The sequence below is a fragment of the Dermochelys coriacea genome, chromosome 15, assembly GCF_009764565.3.
Source record: "Dermochelys coriacea isolate rDerCor1 chromosome 15, rDerCor1.pri.v4, whole genome shotgun sequence".
NCBI lineage: Eukaryota > Metazoa > Chordata > Testudines > Dermochelyidae > Dermochelys > Dermochelys coriacea.
In genome coordinates, this window is record NC_050082.1 from 32,705,424 (window position 1) to 32,730,765 (window position 25,342).

Here is a 25,342-nt window from a genome sequence, read left to right on the forward strand (position 1 = left end):
GAGAGTGGCTATCCTTCAACAAAAAAGCTTCAAAAACAGACTCCAACAAGAGACTGCTGAATTGTAATTAATTTGCAGACTGGATACCATTAACTTCGGCTTGAATAGAGACTGTGAGTGGATGGGTCATTACACAAAGTAAAACTATTTCCCCATGTTATTCCCCCCCCCGACCCCCCACTGTTCCTCAGCCGTTCTTGTCAACTGCTTGAAATGGCCCACCTTGATTATCACGACAAAAGGTTTTCTTCCTTCCCCACACTCTCCCTACCTGCTGGTAATATCTCATCTTAAGTGTTCACTCTCCTTACAGTGTGTATGGTAATACCCATTGTTTCATGTTCTCTGTGTGTGTATATAAATCTCCGCACTGTATTTTCCACTGAATGCATCCGATGAGGTGAGCTGTAGCTCACTAAAGCTTATGCTCAAATAAATTTGTTAGTCTCTAAGGTGCCACAAGTACTCTTTTTCTTTTTGCGAATACAGACTAACACGGCTGCTACTCTGAAACCTCTGATTTTTCAGTTTGTTTCCTTTGTACATAAGATGCTGCCATGTGCACAGACATATTCACAACTTCTCCTGTACAGTAAATCAGTTTTCCCTGTTTAACAACTGTGAGAGAAAAGCATTTTTTAAAATGTCATTTTAAAAGCACAAACTTTGGCAGTGGGACCCAGGATCAAATGTAGTACCTGCAAATACTTTTAACTCCCTTTTTAAAATTTACTAGTTTAAGGTGTGAATTACAACCTTCAAGATCTTGTGTATAAAAAGTAGTGGGAAAATATAAAATATTACCTTTATCCACGGTTTCCATCTATTATTTTCTCTCTAAAGCATTTAGAAGGAGCACAATTTTAAGGAAGATGCTATTTAAAATCAAGTTATCTTTGTATTTTATTTTACCTTTGTTAGTCTGCACAGACAGTGCAATTTCAGAATTGTGAGTCAATGGGAGCCTTTTCCCTTTCCCAATAAGCTCTTTATTTACAAAAGTCCCATTTGCACTGTGGTCCTCAATGTAGGCAACATAGGAGTTTCTTGGTCCCATTTCCTAAAAAAAAAGAAAAAAAAAAAGGTAACAATACAGAAAGATGGCTTTTATCATGAAGCTGTAATGAACCGTATCAGAGTTTAACAATTTATTTTCCTTAATTCAGGAAATGATACATCATGAAAATGGTTTTGAACAATGTATTTGGCAACATTCTGTTAACTGATGGTGAAGAAAAAAAGAAAGGAAGAGATGATGGAGACAGCCAGGGACTGGAACCTAAGGAAAAGTGAAGATGATGTACATGGGACTGCGAGAGAGAACATAAAACAGATTCATATCAACACCAGGATGGTCTACATGATCAGGGACTCCATACTCAGAAGAACTGACAGGCCTGTTACCAGACCAGATCGAGAGAACAGAAGAGTGTGTTGTCTGGCAGGAGCAAGGATACAAGAGTGGATGTGAGACTGGAGAGGACCTCACGGGAGCAGGGAAAAATCCAATGACCATTCTGCATGTCAGGATGAACGAACTGCTAGATTTCCATAGGACTGGATCAAGGATGACTACACTCAGCTGGCTAAGACATTTACAGACGTGGAAGCTCAGATGATTTTCTGTGGAATACTTTTCGTCCCTAGAGAAGGAGGTTGAGGGCATGACAACATAATGAAGATCAACTGAAGGCTCAAGGATTGGAGCTACAAGGCAGGTTTTGGGAGGATTAACCATGGGGAGGCATCTAGGGAAAGAAGACTTCTCAACAGATGATCTCCAGTCAAGTACCCAGGATATTTATCTTCTGACACCAAGGCTGTCATGACTGATAAGCGAAGAGACCTGGGGAAAACAACTGAAATGCTTGTACACAAATGAAAAGAGTCTAGGTCATAAAATGGAGGAACTGGAACTACTGGTGCAGGAGGTCAAATAAGACATGATAGGGATCATAGAAACATGGTGGAATAGCTCATTACTGGAATATAGTTATTGAAGGGCATGTGCTGTTTAGAAGAGACAGGAATAAAGATAAAGGTGCTGGGGTAGTGTTGTACATCAACGATGCAGTAAATTGAAAGGAAATACAAAGCTATACTACTACAGATAAAACAGAACCTGTTTGGATCAAAATCCCTTTGGGGAAGGATTGTAAAAGAGGTTCTGTGGGGATAGTGTTAGGGACCTGCTATAGATCTGATGTGATTATTGGGCTTAAAAATTTACTTTAAGTTCAACAGTAAAAAGTAAGTGAAAGTTCACCAAATGTTACAACCTATAACAAATGTTAAAAGAAAATAGGTCAAGTTGCTTTTAATAATAATTATGAATAAATGCAAAAATATATACAAAAACGAATTTGTCCAAACAAAAAAAGGCCTAATATAGTTTAAAAACTGTTAAAATCTTGTTTAGTAAAAGAAAAGAAAACGTAAAGCCAGAAATGAACTAACTAAAATTAGTGTGGCAAATATTAGGCCTAGCTGGTGAACAAAATAATAAGGGGGATGAACTATGATGCCCACTTTTCCCCCTTTGGGAGTTCTTAAAAGAGACTTGGGGGGAGGGGAGAAATCACTCTCCTGTCCCACCTTGCATTCCCACTCATCTCATCTTCTCTGACCCCAAGACAGAAGGAGCAGATCAGACTGAAAGACTCAGCATGAGAGGAAGGCCATTAGGCCTTGCTCAAGGAACTTTTGTTTTTCACTTCAAAGACCTAAAAATCATTATATCATCATGACATCCAGCCCTCAGCCTATCTGTGTGGATACCCAATTGCCAGAACCGCAGAGGCATGCAAGATTCTGTTCTGCCTCCTTTCCTTTTGTGTTACTTTATCCCCTTTCCTTCCTCCTATCCCCTCTCTCATTCTCTTGGCTTTTCATCAAATCCTGAAATCAGCTGCACTGCATCAGCACAGGCAGTTGAGATGACCACAATCCTGCCCAGTCTAAGGAGAAAAACCCAATTCGATGATGTTCATGACCAGAATGTGAACCAGGATTCAAGCAACAGGTGTCATGGTCAACCTGCCGAACAAAGCATTCATTCATAACCAGTGTTCCAAAAACATCAACAAAACTGAATTTCCCCCACCTTTTCTATCATCTCTCTCCCCACCACCTTGTGTCTATTTGTTAGAAACAGGAGAAGTAAATACTCTTCACACATCATAACTGAAAGTAAAATTAGCCTTTTTTGATGGAAAAGGGTTAAATAAATATAAAATATCATATTTTGTAAAAAAAATTGTTTTGCATAATCATTCAATTTCAGTTTCAATATAAATGCATGTTTTAATTTCTTGTTTTTTTCTGTGTTTAAAGCAATAAACTTTCAGTTTTAAAATTAATACTTAAGTGTTTGCCAAGAAACCAAGTAAAACCAAGGCCTCTGTTAAAAAACAAAAACAACTAAGTATAACTGTTTTAATGTTACACAATAAAAAAGTTAAACATCTTTAACTCTTTTTAGCCCTTAAAATCAATACAAGAGATCCCCAGACATGGATAATGATCTCTAATATTATTAGAGAGATAAATACTGTTGGGAATTGTGGCATAATGGGAGACTAACCTCCCGGATACAGATAGAGAATAAATGCTATTAATATTGTTGGGACCCAATTATTCCAGGATGTGACAGATGACAGTTTTCTTCATCAAATTGTCATGGAACCAACAATTTAAGACTAGATTTTAGTAAGTAGTAAGGACATCATAGAAGAGCTGATCGTAGGAAATAACCTTGGATCGTGTGATCACAAGTTGATTCAGTTTAAATTAAATAGAAGGATAACTGAAACCAGATCATCACCCATGGTTTTTGATTTCAAAAGGGCAAAGTTTGGGAAATTAAGGGAACTAGTTTAGAAAGTCAGCTGGACTGAAGAGCTCAAAGACTTAAAAATGCAGAGGAGGCTTGGAATTTCTTCAAATCAACTATACAAAAACTATCTGAAATTTCTGAGGAAAGGGGAAAAAACTTGTAGGGAAAGGCTCAGACCCAGCTGGATGAATATCTACCTAAAAAAGAAAAGGAGTACTTGTGGCACCTTAAAGACTAACAAATTTATTAGAGCATAAGCTTTCGTGAGCTACAGCTCACTTCATCGGATGCATCTTCATGCATCGTAATGCATCCGATGAAGTGAGCTGTAGCTCACGAAAGCTTATGCTCTAATAAATTTGTTAGTCTCTAAGGTGCCACAAGTACTCCTTTTCTTTTTGCAAAAACAGACTAACACGGCTGCTACTCTGATACCTAAAAAAGGTTATTAGGAATAAGCAGAGAGCATATAGAGAATGAAGAATGGAGTTGATTAGTAAAGAAAGCTACATCATGGAGGTCAGAACATGGAATAAAATGAGAACTGCTAAAAGTCAGGCTGAATTAGCTCTTGCCAAGGAAATTAAAATAAATAAAGAGGTTTTTTAGTTATATAACTAAAAAGACATTAAGGAAGAATGAAGTTGGGCTGCTATGCAGTGTGGATGGGAAGGAGATTAAAAGATAATTTAGGTATGACCAAAAAACTAAATGAATATTTTACCTCAGCTCTCCATAACAACGATAATATAGAATGGGCATGAAGGCAGTATGGCTGATGGAGATGAGTGACTAGAAATGGAAATTACCACATCTGATGTGGAAGAAAAACTTGTGCTCAAATCAGAGGGACTGGATAATTTCCATCCCAGAATATTGAAAGAGCTGGCATACAAGATGTCAAGTCCAGTAGCAAGGATTTTTAATAAATCTATCTATTCAGAGGTAGTACCACATGACTGGAGAATAGCTAATGTCAGGCTATATTTAAGAAAAGGCAAAAAAAAAATTGTGATTCGGCCAGTTACGGACCAGTTAGTCTGACCTGTGATATGCAAGATTTTAGAGCAAATTGTGAAGGAAAGGATAATTAAATTAATGTAAGTAAATGTAATGGGGATGTAATGCAAAATGGATTTAAAAAAGGTAGATCATGCCAGATTAATTGAATTTTTAGATAAGGTTAAGTGCAGTAGATCTAACATACGTGGACTTCACTAAAGCATTTGACACAGTACCACATGGGCAATTAATACTTAAATTAGGAAAGATGCGGATCAGTATAAGCATTGTACGATGGATAAGGAAGTGGCTAAAGGGGAGAAGACATTGGGTTGTGCTGAAAGCTAAATTATTGGACTGGAAAGAGGTTAATAGCAAAGTTCCTCGAGAACTGATCTTGGGACCAACGTTATTCAATATCTTTAATAATGACCTTGGCACAAAAAGTAAGAGTGTGCTAATTAAATATGATGATAATACAAAATTGGGAGGCATTGTCAATACAGATGAGGATCAGATTATTATACAGGAAGATCTGGCTGACCTTGAAGACTGGAGTGACAGGAATGGAATAAAATTCAAATACTACGAAGTGCAAGGTCATGCACTTAAGAGTCTAATAATGAGAATTTCTGCAATAAGATGGGAGCTCCTAAATTGGAAGCGAGAGAGGAGAGAGACCTAGGTGTGTGGGTCGATCACAGGATAACTATGAACTGCTACCAGCTGTGAATAAGGCAAATGTGATCCTACAATTTATTAGGAGAGGTATTTCCAGTAGAGATATTGTAGTACCACTGTACAAGACATGGGTGACCAAATGAGGTCTTACCAATGTTCAAGAAAGATTAAACTAGGAAAGGTCCAGAGAAGAGCTACTGGGATGATACCTGGGAGGGTTTGTTGTCGTTTTTTTTATTAATTTCCTTCCTCTGAAGCCTCCGAGATGGATATGGCTGGAGATGGGACACTTAGTGGGGTAGGCCAGGCTCTGAAGTGGAACCAAGCATTCTCTCTCTCTCTCAGTTGCTTAGCTGGCTGGTTCTTGCTCACATGCTCAGGGTCTAAGTTATCGCCATATGTGGGGGCAGGGAAGGAATTTTCCCCCAGGTCAGATCGGCAGTGACCGAGGATATTTTGCCTTCCTCTGCGGTATGTGTGGATGGTGGTTATATAGCTCATTGAACCATTTCTCTGCTGTTGCAACAGCCTCATTACTGGTGCACTACAGTCCCTCTTTGTCAGGGTCCTTAATGTGGGCTTTCTGACCTAGTGGTTGGAGCCAGGAGTAAACTATGGTCACACCAAGGGTCAAGCCAGAGTCAGAGCCAAACATTATGCCAAGGGTCAAAGCTGGAATCAGCAACCGGGGTCTGAGTGAGGAAGCAGGACTCAAGAACCAGATCTGGTAACAGGAGCAGGGAGGAGACACGGTAGGTAGCAGGGATGAGGCATGGTAGCAGGAATAAGGAGTAGAAACCAGGCAAGGAAGCAGAGACTTGGTCTCAGAGGTCTGCATAGCAACAGGCCTGGCAATTAGTCGGTAGGCATGTGGCTCAGACAAGAGATGGGACAGGAAGAGCAAACTTCATAGCGAGTGGTATCCAATCAGCAGTGTTAGTCTGTACAGGTGGTCAGACTAAATAACCCAGTGGTCCCTTCTAGCCTTAAACTCTATACTCAAGTCTTTGAAAACAGGGTGGATAAAAATCAGTGATTTAAAAACAAACAAATGAACAATTTTTATTTAAATTAACTACATTCTTTTTAAAAAATAAACCTATTTAAAACTAAATTTTAAATTATGACAACCAATGTTAAGGCCTACATTTACTATAATCTATTAAAATCATGTAAATTAAATGAAAAAATATTAAGCAGTACATGTTTATTCGCAAAGTTAGAAAGTCAAATCTCTGAACTGCTAAAAGTCACTGGCTAAGCATCTGAAACCAGAATTTTCTGAAGTGTTAAACCATCTTTTGACAGCAGTAGCCTCTTCTAAATGTGCAGAGAGGATATTTTCTTCATTTCAGTTTTTTCAACTTATTCAGATCAATGACTAGTTCATTCAAAGTAAGAAAATGATTGGGAGTTGAAAAAGCAGGAAAGCTTGTTTTCCTCTTCCAATCTATGTATAAAAACTAAGTTAGGGGATGAAATCTACTAGTTCTAAAATCTTGAAATACATAGTGACCAGAAACCATTACAGATTCATTAACTATATATACTTCTTTTATTTAATAAATCAGTTGCTTCTAAATGCCAAACATGTTTTGACACCTTTTACATCTTCTTGTGTGTCGAGCACATTTAAGGTAGTTTTATTTAACCAATGAAAAACATTCATAGATTCTATGGCCAGAAGGGACCATTATAATAATCTAATCTGACCTCTTGTATAACACAGAGCATAGAGCTTCCCTAAAATAATATATCTTTCACAAAATCATCCAATCTTGATATAAAATTCTCAGTGATGAAGAACAGGCCCAATCCTGGGTAAATTGTTCCAATCGTTAATTATTCTCACTGTTAAAAATTTACACCTTATTTCCAGTCTGAATTTGACTAGCTTTTGCTTCCAGCCACTGGATCATGTTACACCTTTCTCTGCTAGATTGAAGAACCCATTAGGTACTTATAGACTTTTCAAGTCACCCCTTAACCTTCCCTTTGTTAAGCTTAAGAGATTGCGCTCTTTTCATCCCTCTCATGGCTCTTCCTTGAATCCTCTGCAATTTATCAGCATCCTTCTTGAATTGTGGGCACCCGAACTGGACACAGTATTTCAGCAGCAGTAACACCAATGCCAAATACAGAGGTAAAAACCTATCTACTCCTATTCAAGATACCCCTGTTTATGCATCCTAGGATACCATTCGTTCTTTTGGCCGCAGTATTCATATTGGGAGCTCATGTACAGCTAATTATCCATCACATCACTCAAATCAAATCTTTTTCAGAATCACTGATTCTCAGGATAGAGGCCCACACACTGTAAGTATGGCCTACATTCTTTGTTTCTAGACATATACATTTACATTTAGCCATGTTAAAATGCATATTGTTTTCTTGCTCCCAGTTTACCAAGCGATCTCGGTCACTCTGAATCAGTGACCTGTCTGTCTGCTTCACTACCTCTCCCAACTTTTGTCTCATCTGCAAACTTTACCAGTGACGATTTTATGTTTGCTTCTAGGTTATTACACAGTGTAGGACCAATAACTGATCCATGTGGGACCCCACTGGAAACACCCCACTCAATTACTATTCTCCATTTACAGTTACAGTTTAAGACCTGTAAATTAGTTATGCTGGTTTTTCTCATTTTTAATTGAATTCCAGTTTCCATCCAACTAGAGCTTGACACAAATCACAAATAAAAATTAAAATCACCTACTAATAAGAAATGTGCAATTCACCATTTCTAACAGAATAAAAAAAAATGTAAAAATTAAGAACACAAATAAATGTATGTTACACTATATAATTGTCTAAATAAATGTGGATAAATATAGCACATCCTCCTGGTACTACATTTAGTGTAAAAGCTATATTTAGTTGCTAATCAGTATGTTTTAATGGTTACCAGCCAATGAGAACCAACTTGTCTTTAAGAAAATAACTAAAAACTGTATATGCAAAGTAAGATTCTAATTGATTATTTAAATCAAGGCTTCCTGGTTGCTGATTTAAAGCAATCCACCTTGTCTGAAAATCAGTGAAGCTTTGATTTAGAATTTTTCAGTTAATCCAGTTTCCTTCTTTACAGGACAGAGTGAAAGGGATAAATGGCCGTTTTAGCACCTACCCTGAAGATTCGGAAGTGCTTCTTGCTGTAGTTTTGGTATAAGCCTGTCTCGGTCAACCCTAGCTTAGCAAAGCTATAATCACAGCTTCTGTCTCTGCCAAACCAACACTCGTCATTCACGCAGTCTGGGATTGGGGGGACAAGGAGGAAGGAAGGGAGAGAGAGAGAGAGAGAGAGAACACAAAATTCCAGTAAGTTAAACCTACCACTGCAAAATGGTATCAAATTATAGCACTTGGAACAGGAGACAAAGCAAGATTCATCAGACACTGCCTGAACCCTATGCTACTTCTTTATTTCTAAATAAAGATAAAAGGCAGTTGTTTCCCGCCCCCCCTTCTGCCCCTTTTAACGTGACTCACATTAACATTTCTTGTATAAGAATGAAAATGTGAAGCAAAATAAAAGCTGTCTCACTCCCAAAGTTACAAATTCTGGTTGAGCAACACCAGAATTCACATGCATACACATAAAGAACCAGACCCCTTTAAAATAAACTATGCGTAATCATAGTCAATTTTTAAATGGTGAAAAACTAAATTAAAGAACCAAAACATTACTATCTAGAGCAATAATCAGTAATAAACAAAACTGCAGCAACATGAAAAAATAATGCCTAGATGTAGCAGTTAAAAGGTCCTCAAAAATCTAGGGATGTGACAGTCCCAACTAATGCTTCAATCCTTACAAACATGCTTAGTTTTACTTATGTAAGTAATTACATTTGGATCACTCATGTGCATAATTGTTTGCAGGATCAGGGCTTAAAGTTCAGTAATTTCTAAGCGTCTTTCACACAACCTATAGGGAAGATGCAAAGGTTTTTTTTTAAAAATAGAAAAAGCAATGGTCAGGGAGGCTCAGGGTCAGTTGTAATGCCTGAAACTATTTAGTTTTTTTTAAAAAAGATTTACATTTTACCTTGAGGGTGTCCCTTTAAGTTTCTAGCCCTTATAATTGTAATAATAGTTTTTCAAACATGAATCTAGTTTTATATGATGTCCCCATTTTTGCAGATAGCTCCAAGGCTTCTGCTGTTGCTCACAACTGTGTCAGGCAACAGAAATGTAAGATAAACATAGCTCTGGTCGGTGGCACTGATGGACAGCTGTGAAATTGTCTAGAATAAGATTAATTTTAGATTGCTGGTGCTTGGAAGAACTTTGAGCAATAGTAGAGGTACTCAAATTTAGTACTGTGATGGAATGATCAATCCACTAGAGAAGTTTCAAAAATCGAAGGCTGGGGAAGAGTGACAGTAAGAGACCCATTCCCCTGCCCCCCACAGCATCCAGGAAGCTGAACAACCTGTAAAGTAATGGAAACCCTTCTCCTTAACAACAGCTAGAAGATTTTGGGGAGGAGACTAGAAGCAGAATGCACCTTTTCCCTTCCAGTAGCTAGAAGAGAGGTAGAATTTCAAATTCATTAGGCAACTCCTAGCTAGATCCTGATATAAAAGAAAATATTTTTGTATCGACTCTGAGCTAATAGACATGGTAATTTTTCATATCCCTTTTTAAGAGGAGTCACAGTTACCACAAGAAAAATGCAGACACTGCCTGATAGAACTGTGACAGAACTGTTATAAATTTATTCTATTAATCTATTTTAAAAATAAGATAATTGTGCATTATTAACAAAGGAAAACCTAATGGCAGACCACTAGCAAGCAAGTGCAGCCTGCTGTGGCTCTAAAGTCTATCTGCTCCACGTCAATACAGCAGACTGGCATGAGATCATGGTAAAAGCACTGCTCTCACAGTATGTCTGCTAGCTAAGTATGTTGATCTGCACTTGACTTGCTCTGCCTAAGACCAGGAAGAGCATACAAACTGCTACTGAGTCACACAGATTAAAACATCTTTTTTTAGTTCTAACAGATAAATGGCATGCATCTAGGCATCAAGTTATTCTTAGAGATATCATTATTCTTTTTCCCACCCTGGGTTCAGTAATGAGACAAGTTAAAAGATTTTGTTTCATTCTGCTCTGGGGTCAAATTCTACAAATATATGGCTATACTAACATTCAATAGTACAAAATCTTAGCCAGGCAAATAGGGAGGCAGTAAAGGAGAATTCTTCCTCCGGATTGGTAGATGCTGTATGCCTTTGTTCCCTATGGCAGCAACATTACTTACCAAATATACACTCCCTACAAAAATCCAAACAAAAGCTGAAATCTCACCATCAATTATACTTTACCATTAATGCAAAAGTCAAATATTCCATTTTATTAAACTTCTTCAGGATTTGTCCTATTATACCCATTGGCTTGAGAGAACCAACTATGGTATATACATACCATAATTGCAGAAACCCTTTCCAAGTGCAAAGAGTCGACCCCATGGCTGAGGAACCATTTCTTCAGGTTCCTGATCCTCAGGAATTGAAGGAAGTTCCTGAGTAGGAACTGTGTCTAAAGAACTGAGGGTCCCAGAACTGGAAGAAGACTGACTGGCACTCTGTGATCCACTGGAGGAAGAACTTGTACCACTCTGAGACTGCTGGGCACCTTGAGATTGCTGGGATTCATTTCCAGTCTCCCGAGACATCTTGGCTTCAGAACCAAAGTTTAAAACAAAGATTACTTTATATTGTATAGGATTTCTTATCACCAAAGCTAATTTCAGCTGACAAATATTTAAATACAATTAAAACAGACATTGTAGTAGTTTTCAAGGTAAAATTTCTGGCCTAAAGAACTCAGCAGGCTTGTGGATAATGTTGAGTTTGCTCTATTTTTTTTGTAATCCACTTCAATTGAACAAGAATTTACCAAACAAAACAAAAAAGTGTGTAACACTCCCTCTGCTGGTTGTACAGCAGCAGTTAAACCACAATCCCTGACTTTTGGGTAAGCCCTTCAGGGCACAGATTTCATCTGCATTTGTATAACACACAGCAATTATCCAATCCTACAATAAAAACAATAGCTCTCCAAACAGAAAGAGACCATTAGAAAATGATTCAACTTGGCAAAAAGAATGCTACAAACAGAAAATCCTAAGCAAATAAACATTCAATATTATAGAAAACTTCTGATGCCATCCCTTCCCATTATTGGTACCATTCTTGAAAGGGGACAGTCTGTGTTGACAGTTTATTTAAAAAAAAAACAAAACCCTTCATTTTATACTACTTACTACTCTGGTAAACTGCTGGACAGCCCAAGAGAGGTTGTTTGTTTTGTTTTTGTCTTAGCTTTGGATACAAACCTAAAGTCTCAACATTGATTGCAGATACTCTACACAGGTACACAATGACATGAAGCTTATAAAATCAGCTGCTACACTTGCGCAAGAAATAGGCATCAGAGCACGAAATAATCTGTAAAGTAGTTAATGAAGATGATAATGATCATGTATTTCCATAGTACATTTCAGCTAAAGAGATCCCAAAGCACTTTGGCCAGGAGCTTGGGGGCCGGGCAGGACAGGCCAGTCCCACGGGCCGGATGTGGCCCACAGGCCGTAGTTTGCCCACCTCTGTTATGGGGAGACAAGAGACTATTACCTAAATGGAAACACAACAAGGACACTAGTGCAAAGGCCCCAACTCTGGCAGAGAAACGCAAGGTTGCAGGTGCCACGAGTGGGCAGTTCACGTCACCTCCAAAAGGTCCTCCCGGCGGAATACTGCATCACTGCCCAGAGGCACAGAATTCACGGCACGTGCAGATTTCCTTGCTTCCCCGCAGAAAAATGGACTTTCGGACAGGGAAGCCACAAGAGTGGTACCGTGCCCCACCCCCACAGCGCGGGCACCTGCAGCAGCTGGCAGAGAGATACATCACTGCGGGGGGAGTAATAGAGACACCCCCCCCGCCGCACAGCGCCCCACCCACCAGGCTCCTCGCTCCGCGGGACCCGCTATAGCGCGGCCTTGGCAGGGAGCGCTCCGAGGGCCGGGCAGGCGGGCTTGTGGTCACCACGGGGCAGAAACCAGCGCACCCGGCGCCAGTCAGCCGCGTGAAGGAGGCGGCGCCGGGGGATGCCCCGCTCAGACGCCCTGGCCCTGGCCCTGGCCCTGGCGCCGGCCCGGCCCGGCCCCTACCCTCGGGCGTGCAGCGCGGCGGAGGCGGAGGCGGAGGCGGAGGCAGGCAAAGGCAAGGGCCGGAGCCGGGGCCGGGGCCGGGGCCGGACCTACCGACGCGTGCAGACTCCGCAGAGCGGGACGGGTTCGCGCAGGGGGGCTGAGCCCGACGCGAACCTGAGACCCGGACTCGCCCGCGCGCGCGGACTGAATGAACGCTGACCCGACTCCAAGCCCGAGCGGGCCGCTCATTGCGCATGCGCCCCGCGCGATTCTTCTTATAAACTCAGCCAATCCGGCTTTAGTTGGTCTCGCGGGGGCTGCTGGGAGATGTAGTTCCGGCCCGATGTGGGTTGTGCGGTGGGGTCAGCTCTGCAGGGCGCTGTGGGGTTCTCGGGCTCCAGCCGCCTCTTCTCGGCCCCGTAGTGCAGAGCCCGGCTCCTTCCCCGCCCCACGCTGCTGGAGTTGTGGTATCTCTCTCCCCGCTCCCGGGGGACTGCCTCGCTTCTGTCCGGCCTGCCAGGCCTTGCAGCCGCCGGAGTCCCAGCCTGACCTCTTCCGCCTGATGGACTGGTGAGGGGGGTGGGAGGCCGGAGTGGGGCTGCGAACCAGGGGAGGGCCTCGGAGGTTAGGGCTTGAGGGGAGTATGAGGGTGGGGGAAGGGCTGGAAGGTTGGAGGGGGGCTGAGAACCAGGGGAGGGCTGCGGAGGTTGGAGCTGGGGGTGCGGGAGGTTAGGGCTTGAGGGAGTTGGGGGTTGGGGACAGTAGTTGGTTAGCTGTAGCTCTAGTGCTTTTCCTCTTCTCTCTCCCCAGCGATCGCTCATTCAACATCAATGTGCAGCAGCTGCAGCAGCGATTCCGGAGCTTACAACGCTCCCTGCACCCCGATTACTTCAGCCAGAGACCCCAGGTTAGGAGTTCGGAGTGATGAAGACTTGCTCTTGGGCCTCCAGGCACAGGCCTTGGTGTAGGAGAGTTGTCACCTTTTCCAGTGAAAGTCACCCAGGCAAGGGGTATGGTGATAACTCATTGGCAGCTCAACAAGTGCATTTATTTGGGAACCAGCTCCCAAATCTGTGTATTTGCATGGACTGAGTACAGGGGTGGGAGGTGGAGCCCAGGGTTCTCTAATCACTGCCCCTGACTTGCTCAGAAGCTTCATATACATTCCTAGTTTGCACTACAAGTTCTCTGTCTATGAAATGGAATGATTTTCACTTGCGGTAGAGAGAGACCTCTTTTATTTTGGAGGGGCTAGAGTTTTTTTTTTAAAAGTTGCTGTTAAATGTCACTTTAAAAAGTACTTTTGTCCATAACTGAGTTTGTCTACTTCTAATAAAATGAGATAAACAAGCTTCTATTCCAAACTCAAATTTCCTTTATTAATACAATCCCTAAAATTTGGGGAAGAGGAGGAAGCCCTTCACACCCCAGACTATCTGCACCCATTCTCTCACTTTTCCAGTGCTTGAGGCTTACATCAGTGATGTTTGGAGGATGTAAAGTGTACTTATTACGGTTAATCAATGTCATTATGTAGTCTTCCCCTGTTCCTCTGACATGATGTTTCTTTTGTATCCACCCAGCTACCAGAACCTAAGGTTTTCAAATTTTCAAAACACTTCCATTAATTGATTCTTTCCATTTTTGGATGTCTGACCTCCTCTGAGATTGCAGGGGCCAGATTTTCAACTGTGATGAGAATACATACTTCCCTCTGAAAATTGGACCCCAGGATTATGTTTACACAGCCCACAGCAGCAAGCCTCCCAGGCTGGGTTTATAGACTCGGCTTAGCGCTCTAAAAATGTCTGTATAAACAGCACTTTGATGTTGTGGTTCAGGCTGGAGCTCAGGTTCTGAAGCCCACCCCGCTCCCTAGCTTCAGCACTTGAGCCACAACTTCAAAGCATTGTCCAGAGCTATTTTTAGAACACCAGTTCAAGCCCTGCTGATCCAAGTGTCAACCAGGGCTGGGAAACTCACTGCCATGGAGTACGTAGACATACCCTGGGAGTCCCAAGTTAGAGTTTTTGAGTTTGGATCCCGTTTTTGGAAAACTTTGGTTTGGTTGTTTGGAAGCAACTTCTGCAAAGACCGACTATGCCCAGACCTGCTTAGTGTGAGATTTAAGAGGTCAAATTACAAGTTAGTCTAGCTCATGGGTTCTCAACCTTTTTTTTTTTTTTTCCTGAGGCCACCCCAACATGTTATAAAAACTCCCCAGCCCACCTGTGCCACAACAACTGCTTTTTTGCATATAAAAGCCAAGGCCAGTGCTAGAGGGTAGCAAGCAGGGCAATTGCCTTGGGCCCCAGTCAGTCTAATGCCGGGCCCTGCTTGGCAGACTCCCTGAAACCTGCTCGCAGCCCTCCAGAGGGCCCCAGACACCTGGTTGAGAACTACTAGTCTAGCTGAAGAAAAGCAATGGATGTCCTGCATTTAAAAATAAAGAAACAATTTAAACTTTGATCACAGACGTAACAGTACCAGTAAAGTGCTGGTATTCACTGGGTATTTCTAATGTACCCAGCATTCTTATCTAGGTCCATAACAGTTTAATTCTTTTGGCTTCCTTAAATGTTTTGGTAGAGATTTTATTGCAATTAAAGATTGCACTGACGTGTACTGTTTGTATAGTAATTTTATTTCTTTACTGCTGACTAAATGTGGCTTGATTTGGCTTTTATTGTAAATATGGTAATTCTGTGTAATAAAGATATTTCTGGATCTTCTATTGACAGAAAGAGCGGGACTTCTCTGATCAACACTCTTCCTTGGTTAACAGAGCCTACCAAACCCTTCTAAGTCCTCTGAGACGTGGATTGTACCTAGTAAGGTGTCTAATATGTACTGTAGTATCGCACCATAACCATGCAGAGATGACTGTAGTTTGTTACAGTATAAAGAACCAAATCTTGTGTATTCCTCTACTGTTTTTCCACAATTCATATACTTTCACAAGAGAAAACAGGAATCTTTGAGACTGAAAAAGGCCAAAGAGTTCCTCTGTCCCACCTAGTTAACATCTTTACTATGGAATAACTTTTTTCTTTTATTATTTTTATCACTGTGATCTCACTATGGCTATGTCTATACTAGAGACTTTACAGCAGCATAGCTGTACCAGTGCTGCTGTGCCACTGTAAGATCTCTCATGTAGCCGTTCTAAGCCGACAGGAGAGCTCTCCTGTCAACATGTTAAACAATCTCCAGGAAGCAGCAGTAACTACATTGGCGGGAGAAGCTCTCCCACTGACCTATTGCTGTGCACGCTACCACTTATGCCGGCAAAACTTACGTCACTCAGGGAGGTGGGGTTTTTTAATACCCCTGAGGCACATACATTTTGCCAACATAAGTGGCAGTGTAGACATGGACTAACAGTCTGTCACCCATCCAACAGATTACTTATCTCTGAGCAAAGATGTACCTTCTATACTTACTTTAAGCCTTGCCCCTAACAGCTCCCAGTGCCCCTTTGTGCATTAACCAACTGCTAATTTTGGAGCTTGTCTACACAGGGAGTTTTTCCTGATGAACTCCATGTGTAGAGTTTCAGAGTAGCAGCCGTGTTAGTCTGTATTCGCAAAAAGAAAAGGAGAACTTGTGGCACCTTAGAGACTAACAAATTTATTTGAGCATAAGCTTTCGTGAGCTACAGCTCACTTCGTCGGTGGAAAATCCACCAAATGCATCCGACAAGTACTCCTTTTCTTTTTCCATGTGTAGATAAACTCTTAGTGACTTGATATTTTGGAAAGTGGTTGGGATTGAAATACAGGCCTGGCAGCAGCAGATATTGTGAGCCCATTGTTTTCTTCTTCACCAGCTGGAGCTGAATGGAGTGGAACTGGCAAAAGGGACAGACCGTGACATAGATGTTGAGTTCCTCAAGGAAATCATGGAAATCAATGAGACACTGGCAGAACCTAATAATGAGGCTAAAATAGAAGAGATTGAAAGTTTCATTGAAGGTGAAGTCTAGACTTGTCTAATGTACAGGAATAATTTACAATGTTTTCTATAATGTGACAGAAGGCTAGTCTCTCTAATTAAGGTGATGTAATGGGGGGAGGGCTGCCCCATAGCACCTCCTGCTGCCTGAGCATGGCACTGTAAGTGCTCCCTGCCCAGGGTCCCTTAAGAACACCACACAGTTCAAAAGGGTCTAAAGCAAAATTCCCATGTTAAGGGTCTACTTTACTAAATTTAAATAGATTTGAAATAAGTCTCTCCTTTTGAGTGCAGGGTTTGATTGCCCTCCCCCATGGGGCCTGTATTTCTTAGTCCAGCCTGCGATCTCTCCATTTGGGCCCAAAGGTGCACAGCCCTTCTTTGGCCCTGTGGTTCTCTGGGTCCAATTCAGTCTCTACCTTAATCTTCTGCAGCACTTATCTGCAGCCACTTTTTTCCAGCCACCTGCAGCCCCTGGGCTTCTGTCCTGCTACTTCTGTCTCTAGAAGCACACCATCCAGGCTCCTTGTTCTAGAGAGCTCTCCTGGGAGATGCTGTGTCTAGGAACCCTTTATCAAGCTTATTAATAAATGGCCAGTCAGTCACCCAGGGATTTAGTTGGTTCTAGAGGGGTTTGAGTTGGCTCATTCTTTCTATCACAGGTAGGCTGGTCCGTAATGCCCCTTAAAGGGCCAGGTCTGTGACAGGAGGAAGTTAAGAAAATAGCTTTTCCACATTTTCCTATGTTTTTCATCATTATGTTGAATAGGACAAACTTTAGTCCATGTCCTTGTTTTTATTCTGATTGCTTTAGATCCTCTATCATTCTGTCCTTCTATTTTGCATCCCCTGCATGTATGCACGCTTCTGTGTTCTTAATCTAACACTTACCACTGTAGTTTTTCACTTGTCCCCTTACCTGATCAGTATTTATCTTTTTATGTTAAGCTATGGTGTCCAAACCCACTGAGGTCTGCAAAAGCTGTAAACACAAGAGGACATCAAACAAGTTTAAAACCCAGCAAAACAGACAATCAATTCAAGCTTGCTTTTAGAAGTGTGTTCCTTCCCCCTCAGCCTTCATTTCCACTGAAGGTTTCTATTGTCATGTATGTGGACTTCATACTTCATCTGCCTTAGGAATTCTGCTTGTATACATTCAGCATTGTGTGACTGCTCCCCTGGTATCTATGAAATAGGACTCCTTTCGGGTTCCTCTTTTTTTATGAACAAGGAAGAGGAGCAGTATATCGGTTTGACCAACGTAGTGTCTGGTGCCTAATTTCCAATTTCTCTTTTGTCCTTTCATTATGCCAATTTTCTCTTAACTAGTGGATAGATTTTTTTTTTTTTTTTAAATTAAGCAATTTTCCTGTTTGTCTACAGAGAACATAAATATCATTACCTCTTCTCTTTTTTTTTAATTGACTTCTCAGTTCTCCTGTCCAGATGAATATGTATACATAGTGTACTAGCAATTGTCATGGGGGTCCGGATACTAGTTTGTGCTGGTAGATTGGGCTGCAAAACCATTTGCATTTTCTCCACTCAAACTGCAAACTAGGTAATTTATACTGCTTGCCAAGGTGTCCCTGAAAAATAGGGTTCCTTTTCATAAGCAATCTAAAAAGGACTTTATTAGTTCAGCTTTACTAGTCTGATGCAGGTGTGGCCACAGTTTGTTATAACGGCTACCTTTTCAAAGCAAATATTTTTTTTCTGTTAATGTTAACAGAATTTTGCTTTTTACAGCAAAATTCCATACATGCAATATCATTAACAAAATCTTACTAACAGGAAATGTATTTAGTGCCTGTTATAATCTATATACAATCTTCTAACTAGTTTGGCAATAAGTAAATGTGCATGTAGCTTTTGAATAATGGTTTAAACATGTTTGAGGTCATGTTGCCTATAAAGAGAAATATATTATTTAGTGTTTTAAAGTTGTCAGGATAAAGAGTAATGGGTTATTGTGAAGGAAGTATTCAGCGTGGAGATTGAGAAAGCGTTAAGACTGATGGGGGAAGTAATTCTTGGTTCCAAAGAGATAGTGGAGCAACACAGAAGCCCAAAGATCAATTAATTGATCTTTAAATATTCATGGTAAATAGGCCCAATGGCCTGTGATGGGATGTTGGATGGGGTGGGATCTGAGTTACTAGAGAATTCTTTCCCGGGTATCTAGCTGGTGAATCTTGCCCATATGCTCAGGTTTCAGCTGATCGCCATATTTGGGGTCAGGAAGGAGTTTTCCTCCAGGGCAGATTAGAAGAGGCCCTGGAGGTTTTTCGCCTTCCTCTGTAGCATGGGGCACGGGTCACTTGCTGGAGGATTCTCTGCTCATTGAAGTCTTTAAACCATGATTTGAGGACTTCAGTAAGCTCAGACATAGGTAAGAGGTTTATTGCAGGAGTGGGTAAGTGAGATTCTGTGGCCTGCATTGTGCAGGAGGTCAGACTAGATGATCACAATGGTCCCTTCTGACCTTAATATCTATGTAAGGAGAGCTTAGAGAAGACATTTAGGAAAATGGTGTGGGGAGCAGTGCTGTGTGATTGAAGAGCTCAAACTGGAAAATCTTGGGAGTCTTTTCTGGCTTAACAATCTATCGCTCTGTGACAGAGAAACTTTCACTGAACTCCAGCGAGCATTGAAAGTTTGAGGGCTTGTCAACTATGGAGAAGTACTAGGTGGATGATGGTTCAGAATAAGGATAGTTAATAAATTGGAAGGTTACATAGTGATGAACGGTCTGAACTTCAGCTGTCCTCAGGGGACACCAGTGCAATCTGATGAAATGAAGATGTAGAGTTTGAGTATAGCAAGTCTCATCTACTGAACAAAGGAGAGGATAGTCTAGCATGATATGGAACATAGTAGGGAGCTGTGAAAGGTCCTCTGCTCAGAGGGACTGGAGTCACTCAGTAAACTTTTCTCTAAATATTAATGCCAGTCACCATGACAAGAGAACATGTATATACTCTAACAACACTGTCACCAGTTTCAAAGAAGGTTTTAAATCACTTTATGGTAGAGCATGTTAATATGGAGAAAATGTAGCAAAGTATTTGGTTTGAAGAGCCTTACACTTTCACCCACAAAGTTTAATGTATGGTAATCGTCTATTTGGGAGAGAGCTGTAAGAGTGTCCTCTCATCCTGCCTACTTTGTCCATTAATGTGTTCTAGGTAGTGGCCAACCATCAGTTCAATGGTGAAGTATTTTCACACTTTCATTCTGCAGGGTTAATGATTCTGGCTGCAAGAAATAATAGCAATAGTCAGAATTGTGAAAGGGTAAAATAAAATTCAGAGTGTAAGCTGAACTTTTATCCAAGCTACTAGTCCTTAAAGTTTGTGATGACATTAGTCTCTGTATTTACACTAAAATTCACTTCTTTGATTTGGTGCTAAACTGTTTGTTTAATAGCTAGTGACAGAACAAAACAGTTAGCAAAAACGTTACTGCAAAGGTGCTGGCAGCATATCTGTTTCCCAGCATGAAGTCTTAAGGCAATGTTATTGAAAGTGCTCAGTGAGCATATATACAGCTTTGAATAAGACAATGTATTTTTTTTATTTTTTACAGTTAAACGAGAAGAATTGACGAAGGATGTAAGCAAAGCTTTTGAAAGAGGTAGTGTATTTTCCACTGAATGCATCTGATGAAGTGAGCTGTAGCTCATGAAAGCTTATGCTCAAATAAATTTGTTAGTCTCTAAGGTGCCACAAGTACTCCTTTTTTTTTTTTTTTTTTTTTTTACTGCTATAATGTCAGAGTAGTCAGTGCTAAAAACAGCATGTTTTGGTATAAAGTATTTAGTGAACTACAGAATTAAAGTGTCATCCACTGCCTTTAAAAATAAAAAAAACTTCCAGAAACTGATGAGCAAGCCAGTATAGATCCCACAGTACTGGTATCAAGCTTCTAGCAAAATGACCTGCTCAGTGAGCAGGCTGCTGTGTTTTGCACCAGCTTGTCTCTGAATAGTTTTATGATGTAGCTCCATGTAAGATGAAACCCTAATGGCAGTTGTACACCTTCTGTGAAAAGGACTGAAATTGCATCCACTGTCATCACCGCCTCTTTTCCTTCAGCTCACTGTTGGCATGTCATTATTGTCTGGGTTAAGTCTCGGCCATCTTACTCTCATCCATACCCCAATTTTAGACGCTGGCTGTGGCAGTGAACTACGTTCTCCAAGTCAAATGAGAGAATGCTGACAATGCTGCATCCCATGCCTCCTGGCTAACTCTCCTAACAGCCCCATATATACCTTGAATGCAGGCAGGGTGACAAAATGGTACCCTTTGGGACCCCACAATTAACTGCACTTCGGGAAGAGGAGCAATTGCTAACTACGGAGTGAGATCTCTCCAAGAAAAGAGAACAAAGCCACTGAAGAGTAGCCTTCTCCACTCCTGCTAGGGTCTGCTGGTGAGACATCTTATGACTAATGGTATCATAGGCAGCTGACAGATCGAGTACCACCAGCATGAATATCTGATGTTCATTCATCTCCTGGAGAAGATAATTGACCACTGCAGTCTCTGCAATGCGAGTACAGACCTGGCCTTGGCAACGTGTTGAAGAGATCAAAAGCATTCTAGATCATGTAAGCCATGTCTCACCACAGCCTTCTCCGTAATCTTACCCAAGATGGGATACAGGTCAATAATTAACTAATTGTCAATGTCAATTGATGACTTTTTGAGCAGTGTGCACTAATGCTTCCTTCTAAGCAGGATGCGCCCTGCCCTCAGAGAGAGGCAAACAAAGGACCCGCTATTTCCCCACTGGTCTCCACCTATCAGGCGCTGCTTCCCAGTAGTCAGGCCTACTGGTTGGAGCAGACGACCAAGCTGAACGTAGGGTAGGCACTGGGCCAAGGGTAGTGCTGGAACTGAGATCTGGGGACAGCCAGGGTCAGAACAGGAATCGGTGTCTATAGATAAGTCAAACAGGTCTGTAGCTGGAGTCCAGATATATGACAGAGGTCAAAGCCAGATGGTTCAGAATCGGGTAGGAGGGGGCCAGGAGGCAGGGTAAGAAGTGGTCAGGAGCAGGCTGGGAGTCTAGAGAGTCTGATACACTGTGAAGCAGTAGCAGTGTTCCCAACTGGGTAATGCTGTTGCACAGAGTGGTTTGCAGCTCTGGGGGGGATGGAGAAATACCTGAGTCTGGGGGTCAGCTGACCCAGGCTCTGCTCAGGGATGGCTGAGTAACTGCAGGCTCTGTGGGAAAGGTAATTCACTGCAGTGTTGCCACATGCCTGAGTGATGACTTAGTGCAGCTCTGTGGGAGGGACAGCTGAGTGAGTAGCCCTGGTTTGGCTGCAGGTTTCCCTCACATCACCTGCCAGGAAGTATGTGGATCCAAAACACTGCCTGCAAGAAAAATCTCTCACCATCTTCAGTACGTCAGTGAGAATCACTGCCTGAAACTACCAGCCAAGATGAGGCCCTTGTTCTGTCACCAGGAAATCAGACACCCCATCTGTAATCTGATCAATTTTGTCTGTAAAACAACAAATTTCCTCAACAGGAGGGAGTCAGACCAGCCACTGAACTCAGACTGTCCTGATTTAGCAGACAATCTATAACCTAGAATAAACCTGCTGTCCAAGATTTTGCAGATGCTCTGGTAGAAGAAAATAACTTTTTCTTTACTTCCCAAACCTTCATGAAACAGCTGTTGAGCCTCTGCATGAGATTTCCACCACTGGCACTCTAGCTGTCTTCCTCTTGTTTAATTTGTTTCAGGTCCTCAGTAAATCAGGGTGACTGTGAGAATGAAGCTAGCAAAGAGGGCACCTAGAAATATTGTCTTCCCTAATCATCATGATTGTGGCCTAACAATGGAACAAGACTCTCTGGAACCCTTCTAGTTCCATTAATCAGTCAAGGCAGACCATTCAAAGAGGTCTCTCACCCTGACAGGAGAAATGAGCCCCAATCTCAAACCATAGGCCGTAACTGTTGGTCCATGATGCTAGTTTAAGATTCAGTTGCATAACTTGCAGTCCCAATCCAAAAAACAGGTCCAAAGAGTGGCCACTTCTGTGAGTTGATCCAGTAACTACCTTTGATAGGCCCATGGCTTTCACGATGTCCAGGATCTCCTGACCATCTCAGAAGATTCATCATCTACATGAAGATTGCTCTTCGTGATTTGAAGCCTTCCCTGTATTTCCATTGCCACCAGGCTGAGACATGTAGTCCCCTTACAAAGGGAATTGACAGTGCAGCAGATCCAGTGGTACACTAAAATCAGTCCCACCTTAATCCCATCTGGGGCTTGCATGCTAAATGGACACTTACTCTGTCAGATCCAGTTTGGCGAAGACTTCCTATAGTTCAGGTGGGATGCAATCAGCATTGCCACGCTTTCTCCCTATTGACCGTCCTTGGTTCATGATATACCAAACATCTAACTGGTAAAAGCTGTGCCAGAACTCAGTTATCTACTCCTGTGGTCTCTGCATCCCTACTCTGCCAGTCTCACTAACATGGAATCAGTGGAAAGAAGAATTTAAGATTCTCCTTATCTCAAGGCCCTCTCTCACTCCAGGGTACAAACCGTTTCATCTACCCTGTCTTAATTTTAAGACTTCCCTCAACATTACAATCTTTCTTGGTCTCTTAGAGGCTGCCCATATTTCTAATTCCACAGTCCCTCATAACCAGCCTCCCTCCCACAAACATATGCCTATAGGTACCTTACTAAGGGTTTCCTACTGTAATGATTACCTGCCCTGCTGTCCTCACATCTGTGGATGAAATTGCTTTAACTACAACATATTAGTAGATCCTTTATGTTGAAGGATTTAATATTAACACCACTTAAAAAGAAATACAGAGCCTTAAGGCATGCTCCAGTGCTGTCTGAAAGAGCTCCTGTTACAGGCAGAGCCCTTCTGGCAATGGTGGTGGGATGGAGCCAGTCTTTGTTATAGCAGTGTTTCCTAGCTAGGCTGTTGGGTCTTACTCCTGTTATGTCTGTGTCATATAGTTGTAATGGAAATAATCTAAGCACGCCTCTGATGCCAGTCTTACAGTTTGATGCCTAATGGTCCACTGGGGTTTTTTTTTTGTTGGTGCTTCTAAGAGAAGTAATTGGAGGGCACTGCTGTTGCATGTCTTTTCCCCATTCTTTGTACACCTTGTCTTTTTAGATTGTAAGCTTTTGGGGCAAGCCCATTTCTTATATTTGTTTTGTAGAGTGCCTGTTGCAAGGGGCTCCCAGTCCTGACTGAGGCCTCCACTGTTAAAACATAACCTTTACTGTGGTACTCATGGTATTTGGGTTTTTTAAATTCACGTTTAGTTCTGTTATTGATATGGCCATTTTACAACAACAAAATGTTTTAAATTAAATTTCTAAGATGAAACAGACTCCATCCTAATATAAACTTCAGTTCTTTATTTCAGATGATCTTCAAGAAGCCAAGAAACTTCTAGCCAAAATGAAATACTTTGAAAACTTGGAGGACAAGGTGAAGAACAAGAAGAATCCTTCCTGATATCACATTCTTTGCCATTAAGACCTGATTCACTTTTGATTAAAGTAGTGATTTGTAGTTTCTGATTCAGGAACTAAAAGCAGCACAATCATTGTGTGCCTCTTGATTTTTTCGGTCCTTACTTACCTACTGAAACAGAAGAGTTGTGTAACAGACATCCATGTACCACCCATTGTCATTAGTTTGCAGTCTCGGAAGTGGAATGTTGCTGGCAATAATGACCCTGTACTCCTGAATTCCAACTGCTACCTTTGTGGCCACACTCCTTACTGTCAATATTTATACATTCTATATCTCAAACTGTATAGCTACCTATCCCTAGTGGACAATAAATGAGCATGCAGATCACTGTTGCTATGGGGATTTAGTCAGGGCCCGATGCTGCACTGATATCAAAAAGTGTTGCCTGAATGCCCACTTTGGATTTTCCTGACTCCTTATCAAACGCTTACAGCCATGGGGAAAAATGGTGCTTGTTTATAGGAAAAGTTTTAGCAAACGTTGCTCACTGGAGAGTTTCTTGCAGGACCTGGAGACAGATGGTAACAACTTTCTCAGTTGTAGTGAGGGCAGAGATTATTCAGGGTGGGAACGCATTTGCCTCCTTCAACCAGTGTGATAGTTGCTCTTACCTTGTTTACTATCACTTTGATCAGGATGTGTTTAATACTTACTTTTGTATGAACCTAGCAAGAAGAACCTTATCAAACTCTCCTGCTCAAAGCTGCCCTTATTTCCTTTCACATCACTGTGTGTTGGTGAGGCATTTGAAAGGAGTAAGCAAAACTGGAGACTTGAGTGTACTTTGTATGTTGCCTTGTAGTGCTTAAACTAAATTCTTGGCCAGCTCTAGCAGTGCACTGAACAAACAGGGAGAGATATATTTAACCTTTTTTTTGAGAATCTAAACCAGATAGGACCTTATTTCACACAAGAGATGAGTTCATGACCGTGCAGCAGTAGATATCTAGAGTAGAAATTAATTTCTCTGTATGTTGTAAAAACAAATGATTAAATTATTAGAATAACTTCATGACAAGCAGTAAGAACACAGTGGCTTTGTCTGTTAGCCTTTTTCCCTAAAACTTCCCATTGATTTTACTCTTTAGGTCTATGTAGAGAACAACGCGGTGCCTATGCTGTTTTAATCATCATGTCATCCAAGCATGTTC

At 41.5% G+C, this 25,342-nt stretch overlaps 2 protein-coding genes across 17 annotated transcripts in view; one reads left to right on the forward strand and one right to left on the reverse strand.

Annotated features, from left to right (window-relative positions):
• The window catches only part of CHEK2 (checkpoint kinase 2), a 60,318-nt gene extending 47,342 nt beyond the window's left edge, over nucleotides 1-12,976 (reverse strand). For 5 of the 12 annotated variants that reach the window (XR_006275927.1, XR_005289009.2, XR_006275926.1 and 2 more), the window contains exons 1-4: nucleotides 12,803-12,947; nucleotides 10,959-11,213; nucleotides 8,652-8,776; nucleotides 913-1,060 (exon numbers count right to left, since the gene is read on the reverse strand). Coding sequence is in view for 8 of the 12 variants with exons in the window: in XM_038373098.2 (XP_038229026.1) it covers nucleotides 913-1,060; nucleotides 8,652-8,776; nucleotides 10,959-11,213; nucleotides 12,803-12,947 (673 nt within the window). In the remaining 4 variants the exon portion in view is untranslated. Of the gene's footprint in view, nucleotides 1-912; nucleotides 1,061-8,651; nucleotides 8,777-10,958; nucleotides 11,214-11,871; nucleotides 11,984-12,169; nucleotides 12,261-12,802 lie in introns of those variants that run through there. The other 7 variants (XM_043498380.1, XM_043498376.1, XM_043498378.1 and 4 more) reach the window with 6 other exon arrangements.
• A 58-nt stretch (nucleotides 12,977-13,034) lies between these two features.
• Nucleotides 13,035-24,523, forward strand: HSCB (HscB mitochondrial iron-sulfur cluster cochaperone). Of its 5 annotated transcripts, none has more exons than XR_006275928.1 (7): nucleotides 13,035-13,261; nucleotides 13,502-13,598; nucleotides 15,433-15,522; nucleotides 16,521-16,665; nucleotides 20,237-20,284; nucleotides 20,936-21,085; nucleotides 24,079-24,523. XR_006275928.1 is itself a non-coding variant. In XM_038373107.2 (6 exons), exons 1-6 carry the CDS (start codon nucleotides 13,035-13,037, stop codon nucleotides 24,080-24,082), a joined length of 624 nt encoding a protein of 207 aa, XP_038229035.1. In that variant the 3' UTR covers nucleotides 24,083-24,523. The 5 variants fall into 5 exon arrangements, 3 of the variants coding, with proteins under 3 accessions (XP_038229035.1, XP_038229034.1, XP_043354320.1); XR_006275929.1 differs by having other exon boundaries at nucleotides 24,066-24,255; XM_038373107.2 differs by lacking the exon at nucleotides 20,936-21,085 and having other exon boundaries at nucleotides 24,066-24,523.
• The last annotated feature ends 819 nt before the right edge of the window (nucleotides 24,524-25,342 follow it).

Excerpts from the sequence above, each read along its gene's own strand:
- HSCB (XM_038373106.2), top strand. The coding sequence starts at position 13,035 with ATGTGGGTTGTGCGGTGGGGTCAGCTCTGCAGGGCGCTGTGGGGTTCT. Across the intron at positions 13,599-15,432 it reads ACTTCAGCCAGAGACCCCAG|AAAGAGCGGGACTTCTCTGA; the intron begins GTTAGGAGTTCG and ends TTCTATTGACAG. Across the intron at positions 20,285-24,078 it reads AAGCAAAGCTTTTGAAAGAG|ATGATCTTCAAGAAGCCAAG; the intron begins GTAGTGTATTTT and ends TCTTTATTTCAG.